General features: G+C 39.0%; 1 protein-coding gene across 2 annotated transcripts in view; it reads right to left on the minus strand.

Annotated features, from left to right (window-relative positions):
- COL27A1 (collagen type XXVII alpha 1 chain) overlaps positions 1-12,724 on the minus strand; it is a 592,361-nt gene that overhangs the window by 143,874 nt on the left and 435,763 nt on the right. For both annotated transcript variants that reach the window (XM_089692938.1, XM_089692937.1), the window contains exons 38-40: positions 8,118-8,171; positions 7,920-8,027; positions 3,566-3,619 (exon numbers count right to left, since the gene is read on the minus strand). In XM_089692938.1, the coding sequence (XP_089549064.1) occupies positions 3,566-3,619; positions 7,920-8,027; positions 8,118-8,171 (216 nt within the window). The remainder of the gene's footprint in view (positions 1-3,565; positions 3,620-7,919; positions 8,028-8,117; positions 8,172-12,724) is intronic.

Genomic DNA, 12,724 nt, shown 5'->3' on the forward strand with positions numbered 1-12,724 from the left:
TAGAAGTAAACAAATTGTATTTTGAAGAGTAAAGTAGGGACTGGCCAGAGAAGGATTACTTTGAATCATTTGGGCAGCTTAAACACATATTGCAATGTGTGTAAATCATAAATCGCTGTTTTATGCAACATTTGCTAGAAATGTGCATATATAAAAGCCATACATTTTATTAGAACATTCCATAAAAAAAGTAGTACAGGGTGCAATTATTGCTTAGATCCAATACACTCCTTGTGTTTCGATTGATAGATCGTCTTCAGGAGTACATGTGAACAATTAGCAAGATGAAACCCAGAAGTCTCATTATGATTAAACCATATATTCACTGCAGTTCTAAAAATGTGTGTCTCTTTCCCGTGTGTGGGGAGGAAAGGGCTAAGAAGCTATCATACAAAATGGTTATACATGAAAGGTGCAGGAAGCCCTCAATGGTAATCTATGATCCAACTAGATGAACACATAAAAAGAAAAGTAAAACATATCATCATCCATGTTTCAAGAAGAGCAAAGAGAGCTTGGGGCTTATCCACATCCTATAATCCAACCATTCTCAAAGTCTGGGGGATGGACAGCAAAAAATTAGCACAGATCAATTAGGTAGGGACTCATTTCCAGGATATCCTTCCTTTCACATCCAAAGATCCAGCGAGCAGTCACTTTTATATCTATATGTTCCTTAAAAAGTCTCTGGCTACTAACATTTTTACTAGTATATGCATAATTTAAGGACGAGGACATATAGCATACTGGATAACCCTCATTTTCATGTTTGCTAGATATGTGTAAGGGTGTATAGCAGTGTGCAGAGGGTTGACTTTTTTTTCTCCAGTTACATAAGACTCCTGTGACAGGAAAATGATCCTTGGAGAACATCAATCTGTACACAGGTTGTCAACAATTACAGTGAATGAGTGTAGAAGAGGTAGAAATTGTACTTGACTAGTCATGCAACAGTTAAAGTTTTGGCATATTTGAAAGTACTACATGTAGGGTCTGTTCCAGTTCTGTGTGCCTATTATCTTGGCAACATAGCAACGATAGATGATGAAAATTAGGTGCAACTAGGTCAGCTGGCCTTCACCGTCCATACCATCATTGTGACACTAAATTCTACTACAAACTAACCTAACTTATGGCCATAGCACACTTTGCTCCCTCTTTGGCTGGATAAGGTAAACATTGCTTTTTGCTGGCAAGGAGATTCTGCAGCACTTTTGCCAGCGACTAAGCATTGCCTCATGCATTCGACCAGCAAAGGAATTAAATGGCAATTTTCTCTGTCCTACGGCTTGCAGGGCTGTGGGCCTTACAGTGATCAAATGTTAAAGACCAGAAAAAAAAGTGGAAACAAGATGCTGTTAACAGGTTTCATTAGAAGTGTGAAGTAATTACTTCAAAATCAGGGATTCCCACAAAACAAGGGGTCCCTTAGAGAAAGGGAGGTCATATGGAATGAGAATCCAAGTGTAGTCAAGCCAATAAGAGCACTAAACAATGTCAGAGAGTCCAATGTTTTTTAAAGGAAAGGTTCACCTAAAATAAATAAATACACACACATCTTTTTGAAGGTAAAAAAATGTGAATTTATTATTCTTTTCACTAAGAGCCTAGAAAGCACTGCACCCATCATCAGCAGAACACAGGGGCCATGCAGGACTCCTGCAGACTTGTCAGTGTATCTGCCAGCTCATAACTTGTACGGCAGGCAGTTTTACACTGACAGGAAGAATCAATGAACTACCACACCGCTCAACAGCACCAAGTTGACAACCGCAAAAGGCTCTTGAGACTTGTAATTTTCCATTCGCAGAATTCTGAGAATGAATTATCTAAAAATGGGTGGAGCATGTAGCATGTTCCCAAAGGTGAACTTATTCTTTAGTGATGAAATCAGTCTGTGGAAGTAAAACAAAAAACAGTCTACGCATATTGGGGGGCAGAAAAATCCCTCTTTATTTATCTGTTCTTGAGCAGACAGAGCTGTGATTAGATTTGTTGAAAAAATAATCCATAACAGCCAGTTGGTACAAGTGTCAGTGTTCATTAGAGAGTGATGAAAAGGTCACTAAGCCCTCATTCACACTGATCTCCTGTGTTCTACTTAAAAGATAACTCCATCTTTACAGCATTTTACACCCATATTTAGGGTATAGTAAGGTGTGATGTCGTCTTTCCCTCCCCCAAATCAGACAGCGTGTGGGGATTCTTCTCCCTGGCAGCAGCTGTTAGATTTGAATTTTGGCTCTTTCAGCACATGCGCATCATTCATTTATAGAGGATTGTGAGTGAATAAACTATAAGTTTCATCTGCTACTGTGGTTATCAATGGAACACAAGTGCAGCGATTACTTCTCTCATAGTATGTTGATACTTCATCCAGCTCTTTAACTGAAAGTCTATACCTCAGTAAAGACAAGGAGTTGGAGGAAGAGTTTGTAGCAGTCTGTTCATTGCACCTGCGTTCTATTGATTGCAATTGCAATGCTTTGCATGTCATTTGCAAAAAAGTAATAAACATACACTTTTCTGCAAACGTGGGTGAATTTTTTTATTTTTTTGCAAAAAGTGGACTTAGCCTTTAAACTCAGGAGAAATTGTTCTAAGTATAAAAAAATGTATACTTCCCAGGCTAATTTCTCCTGCATTTAAATGTATTTGTATTTACATATGCTTTAGACAAGTTTAGAGTATTTAATCAACCCATGGATGCACATAGTTCTATTTTTTCTAAATGCAGCTAAACTGAATGCATGTAAACGCAAATAAACATAGGGGTTATATACTAAAACTGGAGAGTGCAAAATCTGGTGCAACTCTGCATAGAAACCAATCAGCTTCCAGGTTTTAAGGTCAAAACTTAATTGAACAAGTTGAAGTTAGAAGCTGGTTGGCTATTATGCACAGCTGCATCAGATCCTGAGTGCTCAAGTTTTAGTAAATCTCCCCCACAGAAGGAACTGTGCCATTTGAAATCATTACATGCATTTATGTGTGTTTAGAAATGTCCTATAAATGCATATAATTGTATGCCTGTGTATATGAGACTTACCATGCAGTAAGTGTGCTGAAAAGGAAATTTTCCTTTTCCCTGGCCCTCTTTATCTGCATACTTGCGCATGGTCAGTAATTTAAAATAATGAACCTAACACTGCGTGTCACCATAGCAGCAAGATAAGCAATATTTTCATATGTAAAATTTTCATATTTTTCTTAGAAAAGGTGGACTGAACTGAATTGTCTTTCAAAAATTGTAAATTTCTGATAAGAAAATTTTTTTTCTATCAAATAGTAGCTAAACCTACACAAAGTCTCTCAGGAGTTACTGAGAGATACAAAAAGCTGGTTCAGTGGGTGAAACATTAGCTTTGGGTGGAATGATCCTTTAGACTTCAATATTCATAAAGAACAATTTAAATATGTCTCCTACATAACACATGGTAGAAATAAGAGCAAGACTGTAAAATATTACACTGATAAGCCATAGGGCACAAAAGCAGATGTCTACACAGGTAATTTAAAACACAATTATAGCCACTTTGTGATAGAATGAAAGAGAACATATTACCTGATAACCGGGTATTCCTGGTTCTCCCTGTGCCCCCATTCTGCCTGGAGATCCCTACAAAAACAAAGAATGACTGATCAATTCTTAAGTCTCCAAAGTGACTCCTAAACTGAGCCTGTGGTTTAACTATAACAGAAGCATTCATGTATGTTTAGATTTGAGGCCTCATGCGCTGTAAGAACTTCACAATCCTTTTTTGAGAAACAGTAGATTACTATAAGGAAGGACAATATAAGCAAGTAGGTTCGCTATAGTCCTACATCCTGTATTTATGTAGTAGCTGGCAGGATAAACCATAGTGAACAGAGGCAGAGCAGGTATTTGACATACAAAAATGTTGTAAAATTGCAGCATTTGGAAATCAGAATGCTAAGACATGGGCTACCAGAAATAGGGACAAGGTTGCTTTAAAGGATTTCTAATCCTGAGAACAAAAATTTTATATATTGCAGCTTATCAGTTATTAGCGCTGGCTGATTAGTTTTCATTTTTCTGACAAGCAACATATAACAAGCAACAGATAACATAACACCAGGGGTAGAAAATCCAGGGAATATCCGATTGCCTCCTGGGGGAGCAATTTGGACCATGTTTTACTGACTTTTTTTGCCTTCTGGATCAACTGTGAGTATAGGATTGTGTATATGGGGATTTTCTGTTTGTTTTTTCCATTGAACGAACTAGACAGATTTGTGCCTTTTTTTAACCTGACTATGTAACAATACTCCATAGTGAGTAAACATAACCATTCCTGGACAAGAAATGTGTTATTCAAAGAATTGCCAGGTGAAAATAAGGAAAAGAGGCTGAAAAAAGAAAATTTAATCACATCTAAAGACAGGTAATCAACTTATTAATTATCTTGTTATCTCTCGCCTTGACTATTATAACTCCCTTCTCATAGGCCTACCTCTTTGCAGGCTATCCCCTCTTCAGTCTATCATGAACCCTGCTGCCAGACTCATCCACCTTACCAACCATTCAGTGTCCACTACCCCTCTCTGCCAATCCCTCCACTGGCTTCTCTTTGTACAATGAATAAAATTCAAAACGTTGACAATAACATACAAAGCCATTTACAACTCTGCCTCAAGCTACACCACTAATCTTTTCTCCAAATATCACCCAAACTGTCCTCCCTGCTCCTCCCAAGACCTCATTCTCTCTAGCTCCCTTGTCTCCTATGCTCGTCTCCAGGACTTCTGCAGAGCCTCTCCCATTCTTTGGAACTCTCTACCTCAGTCTGTCCAGCTATCTCCTACTCTGTCCACTTTTAGGCTATCCCTGAAAACTCATCTCTTCAGGGAAACCTAAACTGCCTTCAGTTAATAACTTAATCTTTTATTTCTCCAATCAGCTCATCCCTCACAGTTATTACCTTTCATTCCACCAACCCCTCTCTATTAGATTGTAAGCTTCCAGGAGCAGGGCCCTACTAACCCTCTTATATTGAATTGTATTGTTGCTGTACTGTCTCCCTTTACACTGTGTGCACAATTATTAGGCAAGTGAGTATTTTGATCAAATCATCATTTTTATGCATATTGTCCAACTCCAAACTGTATAAACATAAATGCTTATTGGATTTAAGCATATCAGGTGATGTGTATTTGTGTAATGACAGAGGGTGTGGCCTAAGGAGATCAACACCCTATATCAAGGTGTGCATAATTATTACGCAGCTTCTGTTCCTCAGCAAAAATGGGCTAAAAAAGTGATTTAACTGGCTTTGAAAAACTCAAATTGTAAAATGTCTTTCAGAAGGATGCAGCACTCTTGAAACTGCTAAGATATTGTTGCGTGATCACAAAAACATCAAACTTTTTTCTGCAAATAGTCAACAGGGTCGCAAGAAACGAGTTGAGAAAAAAGGATGCATATTAACTGTCAAAGATTTGAGAAGAATCAAACGTGAAGCTACCAAGAACCCATTATCTTGCAGTGCGGTCATATTCTAGAACTGAAACCTACCTGGAGTGCCCAGAAGTACAAGGTGTTCAGTGCTCAGAGACATGGCCAAGGTAAGGAAGGCTGAAACCCGACCACCACTGAACAAGACACAAGTTGAAATGTCAAGACTGGGCCAAGATATATCTGAAGACAGATTTTTTTAAAGGTTTTATGGACTGATGAGATGAGAGTGACTCTTAACGGACCAGATGGATGGGCTCGTGGCTGGATCAATAACGGGCACATAGCTCCACTTCTCAACTCAGACGCCAGCAAGCTGGAGGTGGGGCACTGGTATGGGCTGGTATTATTAACCACTTTCCCGCCACCCTATAGCAGAAATACTGCTACAGGGCGGCAGGGGTGCACAAAATCATGTGTGAAAATATATATATATATATATATATATATATATATATATATACATATACATATACATATATGTGTGTGTGTGATTTTGCATTTCCGGGTAGAGGGTATGCGCGTGCCCTACCCACGCCACCATTGGCGTCCTCGCCTATCGACCACCTGATCCTGGCCGGTGAGTTCCCGTGATCCCCATGTATCACCGATGAGGGAGAGACCTGTATGTAAACACCACAAATCTCTCCCCAGTCAGCTCCTGCAACACTGCTTTCTATGGCTCTGCATAGCAGAGCCATAGAAAGCAGTGTGCTTACAGTGTAAAGCACACAATGAAACAGCACACAGTTAATCACCCCAGACGTTAACCCCTCCCTCCCTGCTCAGTGTCATTAGTACAGTGTCAGTGCTTTTTATTAGCACTGATCACTGTATTGGTGTCACTGGGGATGTCAGTGACAGTCAGTCAGTTCTTCCCCAGTGTCAGAATGCCCGCCACAGTTCCGCTATAAGTCGCTGATCGCCGCCTTTACTAGTATTAAAAAATGGCCTAAAGTTAGATAAAATTAGATTTTTTAAATTTTTTACTGGACATGTTTAATAGCAAAAAGTCAAAAATATTGTTTTTTTTTTCACAAAATTGACGGTCTTTTTTTTTATACAGCACAAAAAATAAATACCGCAGAGGCGATCAAATACTACCAAAAGAAAGCTCTATTTGTGGGGAAAAAAGGACAGAAATTTAATTTGGGTGCAGCGTCGCAATTGTCAGTTAATGTAACGCAGCGCCGTATCGCAAAAAATGGCCTTGTCAGGGAGGGGGGTAAATCCTCTGGAGGGCAAGTGGTTAAAGATGACCTAATTAGACCTTTTCGGGTTGAAGATGGACTTAAAATCAACTCCCAAACCTACTGCCAGTGGCAAGACACTTTTTTCAAGCAGTGATATAGGAAAAAATCTGCATCTTTCAAGAAATCCATGACATTTATGCAGGACAATGCTCCATTGCATGCATCAATGTACTCCACTGCGTGGCTAGCCAGTAAAGGCCTTAAAGAAGAAACAATAATGATATGGCCCCCTTCCTCACCTGACCTAAACCCTACTGAGAACTTGTAGGCCCTTCTTAAATGAGAGATTTATAGTGAAGGAAAACAGTACACCTCTATGAACAGTGTCTGGGAGGCTGTGTGGTTGCTGCTGCACAAAAAGTTGATAGTCAACAGATCAAGAAACTGACAATCTTCATGAATGAAAGGTTTATGACTGTTATTGAAAAGATGGGTGGCTATATTGGTCACTGATATTTTTTTGGTTTGAAATGTCAGAAATGTTTATTTGTAAATTTTAAGTTGTTTATTATTTTTACTTAAACAAAATAAACAAGTGAGATGGGAAAATATCCATTTTTCATTTAGTTGAATAATTGTGCACACAGATATTCTCCTAAGAAAGACAAAACCTCACTTTTACTTTCTTAAATCTTCAGGTTTGAGGTTTATAAACATTTTGGATTGACTGAGAGCACTGAAGTTGTTCAATAATGAAATTAATCCTCAAAAATACAACTTGCCTAATAATTGTACACACTGTATATTGTAAAGCACTGCACAAACTGTTGGCACTATATAAATCTTGTACAATAATAATAATGCCCTGTTGTGGCTGGCTCTTTTAAAAAATTACACAATATCATTATGCATCCGTTAAATCATTTATATATTTATTTAGTGTTCTCTGTGTCACTAGAAAAGGAAGTGAGCAGAATCTACCTAATAGGGACGCAGATAATAACAGCACTTTTGTTTAGCATATAGGCAAAGTCTCCACTGAGGAAATACTTCTCATTTCCTATGTGGTCACTAAGAATTGAGGCAGATCACCTTACAGAGGACACAGAGAGCAATAAAAACTAAACATTGGATTTAGCGCTCCCCTTCTCTATATTAAATAAAAGTGTTGACAACATTTGGACTTTCAACAATAAACTGGGTTTAGAATACTCAATTTGGGAGCGTATGTGTGGCAACTGTGTACCTACCACTGGTCCAAGAGTGCCCCTGCTTCCCTTTGGTCCTTGATTTCCTGTGGGTCCTGTTTGGCCTGGAGATCCCGTCTCCCCAAGATGTCCTTGAAAGCCCTTGTTTCCCTATTAAACAGTCAACAGAATAATGGATCAAGAAAAGCTAACATGTAATTTAGGAACAAGACATGATGAACCTCAGATGCCTGACCTTACCTTACGTCCTGGCTTGCCCTTCTCTCCCTGTTTTCCTGGTTTTCCTTCCGTGCCCTATGAATCAAACGTAAAGGTGATATGCTTTTAAAATGAAAGGGTTATCTTTGGAGATCGTATTTATTTAAAGCTGAACAGTCAGCCTTCAAAATAACTTTTGGATGCCCCCTTTCCGTATAGTAAGGGTTAAATGCTTGTTTAGCTCATTGCAGTAGATCCTTGCTATAAAGAGGAAAGGTGGGACCCCCAAAAGTTATTTTTAAAGGCTGTTCAGCTTTCAGTACTTTCAGAAAGGAACATAATATATTTTGAATAATATTTTTTTTTGCTGTGTTTCTTCTGGTAATATTCACTCCCTTTATTTTGCCCGGTGAGCACTGGACTAAATTGATGGCAAATCCAAAATTTTACCGGTGACCTCCAATGGAGATATCTATCTTGAGGACAGCTATCTAAAAAAAAGACACATTTCTTATACTGTACTGATGCATTTTAGGAGAGGTAGTGAGGGGAAATATCGCCAATGGGACACACAACAAGCAAAAAAAAAAAAAAAAACTGACAGGGGCTCTTATTTCCTACTTTGTATAAAACAACAAAAAAATTGTTGGCCTGTTGATGTTGGCAAGAGATGAACTTTGAAGCGAATAATCTTCGAAGCCTGAGTAACATGACTCTTCTGCATGTGATTACCTATTATTCCTCCAAATTAATACAAATATTGAGCCTTTCACAGTACATGTTATCCAGGTATAAATGCATTTCCACCTGCAGATTACTTTTTCAGGTTGACCTGCACCTGTGTTTCTAAAATTTTATTGTATCTCATTTTTTTAGAGCTTCAATCTGTACCTTTCATGTTGAATAGGAATGTGATGGAGTCTCGCACTGCTGTCCACAGACTAGCCTAAGGCTTTATTTCAAGCAACAGAAACACATCTGCTTATACATATGAATTAATGTCCAAAATGCACAGAAGGAAGCTATGAAGGAAAGGCAATGTGCCTTGTTTCATTAAAGTGAACCTATATTAAAATGTTAAAGTTTGCTACAATATAGGGAACATCTAGAAATATAATTTGTAGTTAAACAGTACCCTGAAAAAAAATCTACTTTTTGAATGAAACTGGAACAAAACCCATCAATTTAGCGGCTTCAAAAAAACAGTTACATTCCTGACATGTGCTGGAAATTTACCTGTAACATTTGCTTGTGCTCTCAACCAAACTGTCAAGCCATCAAATGGCTAGAATCATAACTGATCACATGTGTAGCATCATGGAAGTTGAAGATCAAATAGAGGCGAAGATGGTAGTTTCATTGGCTTAAAACAATAGAAGGGTTTAGTTCTGCTTTAAATTCCTCTTGAAAAACAGTAATGCAGTTTCTAACATGTGACCATGCCTAGGTATGCTGTAGCCTTATAGCTGTATATCTGCAATGTGAGATCATATAAAGCATGTTACCTCTGACTGCTAGTCTTTGGAGATTTGTGGTAAGATTTAGTGATGTCACAACTGTGCTACCCACCGTTCTCCTTACTGGAGATAAAGCTATATCTAAGGACCTGTAGTGCAAGTATCTGCCTGCTTCTGCTAATTCATTATGTGGCTCTGTGCTTCCTCCACCTCTCCTGCTGCTTCTTAATCATTGCCCCACCGGTCATCAGATCACCACTCATTGGGTATGAATGATATCACCGATATCAATGCTGAAGCCTCTCCTAACCACAGGGGTTTAACCATTTTAAAGTTGAAGGACACTAGCATTGAATCTGGACAAGCAGGGCTTAAGGTGGTTGTAAACTTCAGACATGAAATCTGAACAAAGCATATGCCTCTATAGTGTGTACGTGTCTCAATTAAGAGCACTAAGTGTAATTTCTGTCTTTTGCTTTGTTCCTTTGCTATCAGCATGAATCACTTCTGACAAGTTTTCCTGATACCAAGAGAAAAAAAAAAAAAGGGACGGGGAGGGACCTCCAGTACACAGACTGCTGGCTATCTGTAGGGGAGCAATTCTTCCCAATGACCATAAATGTAAGGAGCAAGCTTCCCATTGCCCATCACACTGTATCATGAGTTGTAGATATAGCAGGGGTTCCCTGAGACCAGAAAGTTATTTCAAGGGTTCCTCTGTACTGAAAAGGTTGAGAAAGACAGAAGCATCCAGTCTCAGACAGACACCACAAGGTACCGTTTATTACATTTATTATCCAGAAAATCTCCCTCTATGCACCCCTTTGAAATAGGTTTCAGTTTGTAAATAGGTACTTATTTCGGCACTAAGCTCTGCACACCTGAAAACTCCCACATCCCAATATGAGTTTCTCACTGACCAATAAAGGTGCTCTCAATGGACAGGGAGGCGGTGAGTGGGCAGGACTTAACCCTGAAGTCAAGCACAAAGTGAAACCGGTTTCAGAGGGATGCTCACAGGAGTGTTTTTTTTCTTTAAATAAAGGCAATAGTAGAAATGCTTTACCCACTCTTTTAAAAGCTGAAAACAGCTGAAAAAGTCATATCAGTAGGCTAAAGTAATATTAAACCCTCAGTTTTGAAGTATTTCTGCAGATGAATTAGTCACTTACTGAGTATGCAGCTTCTTTATCTTTAAAGTGTTACTAAACCCTATATCTAGTCCCCCACAGTACACACTACATGGAAATGCAATTATTTTAGTAAATATAAACTGCTAAATACCTTTTCTCATCAGCAGTCTGAGCAGTCTAGTGACTTCTATCAGTGTTCAGCACAGCACTGGTTAAAGCTTGTAGGAGGAGTTTTCTTTCTGCTCTAGGAGGAAGCAGAACCCCTGACCTCTGTCTGGAGAGTGCTAATTGGCTCTTTGCTGATCACATGCACTCTCCCAAGGAAAAAAAAACTCTAGCAAAACACACTAAACTGAGCATCTGCAGAGTGTCTCCAGACGATATTTCTTATCTTATTCCAGGGATTCTGGTCCTAATTAGACTCCAGCTGAAGTCAAATCACAGTATAAGATATTTGCCTTCTATAGAATTGCTAGCAATACTTACATACGTGTATGCAAATGATTCCTGGAAACCATCAAGGTTGTCAATACTTGCAGAGGATTAACCCCTTAGGTTCCACAGTGAGTATAACAAGCATGCTTTACTGCATATACGGACTGATTTTACTGTTGTGGGTTTAGTAACACTTTAAATCATTTTCTATGTTCCTGCGTACGTTGGTGCCATCACCACTGCTCAAAGTTTTCTGTTTCAGTGTGGCTCCTTTCTCTTGCAGCATCCTATGGAGCTACCCATGTATGCAGGTACTAATGGCTCCCTCTGCTGCCTCTGTAAGCAGCGGGAGAGGGAAGAGCTGCTGCACACAGGCACAGTGCTGGATCAAGATCAGGCTCAGGTAAGAATACAGGGGGTTGAGGGGATGATAACAATGCAGGGACATTCTTTACCTTAATGCAAGGAACGCATTATGATTAAAAAATATCCAGCCTTTAGAATAACTTTAACTCTTTCCAGTGAAGACCAGAAGTTTGGGGAGGAAGCACAGAGAGAAGCCAGTAGCACTGAAAGTTCAAAACTTTAAGTACTGGAGTAAGAACTTTAACAAACAGTTTAAAGCGGAAGGTTTATTTTATTGTGCTCAATATGTTCAGTTAAAAAACTCAGAGTTCATACAACTTCAACCATAAACGTACTTTAACTGTATCTAGCTGCATTCTGAATTTGAATAGCTTTTTTATAGAATTATATATTCATCAAGGAAATTTGTTTTTGTACCTGCATACATGGGTAGCTCCATAGGATGCTGCAAGAGAAAGGAGCCACACTGAAACAGAAAACTTTGAGCAGTGGTCATGGCACCAACTTACGCAGGAACACAGAAAATGATTTAAAGTGTTACTAAACCCACAATCAGTCCATATATGCAGTAAAGCATGCTTGTTAGTATTAACAACCTTGATAGTTTCCAGGAATCATTTGCACACATGTATGTAGGTATTGCTAGCAATTCTATAGAAAGCAAATATCTTATACTGTGATTTGACTTTAGCTGGAGTCTAATTAGGACCAGAATCCCTGGAATAAGACAAGCATACTGATGAAACCACAGAACATTTTTTCCCGCAGGCACAGAAGTACCTCTATGTATTAAACATCAACTTGTTCTGCAGTCCAACATGCATCAGGCAGGAGGCAGGGCTGCAGGAAATTTGAAGGATTACCATGGCTGCTCTTGAGCTCCAAGCTCATAAAAATGATACAATCCATATTCATTGGTGTGCCCAGTGCTCAGACATGGGAAAAGTGAACACTGTTGTCTGTGGCTGTACAGGGAGGTTGTTAGTAACAGTGGAGTGGCGCAAGATGAATTGACATGCAGTGTGACACAGCAGAATCCTCAGCTACCAATAGCATAAAACTGCAAATAGATGCAATTTACTTGTCTGCGCTCCCAGCCAAATGACTCTACCATGGAACTATGTTGAATCATTCTCTCCAATGCAAATATAACGTCATGTGATGTGGTATATCTAGCAAGCAATGTGGTTTTTCTAGACATTCTGTATTAGCTGTTTGATGATGTTGCTCCGGGAGCACAGAATAATAATTTACAGAA

The sequence above is a fragment of the Staurois parvus genome, unplaced genomic scaffold (genome assembly GCF_062004578.1).
Source record: "Staurois parvus isolate SC_StPar_1 unplaced genomic scaffold, SC_StPar_1.0 ptg000608l, whole genome shotgun sequence".
Lineage (NCBI taxonomy): Eukaryota > Metazoa > Chordata > Amphibia > Anura > Ranidae > Staurois > Staurois parvus.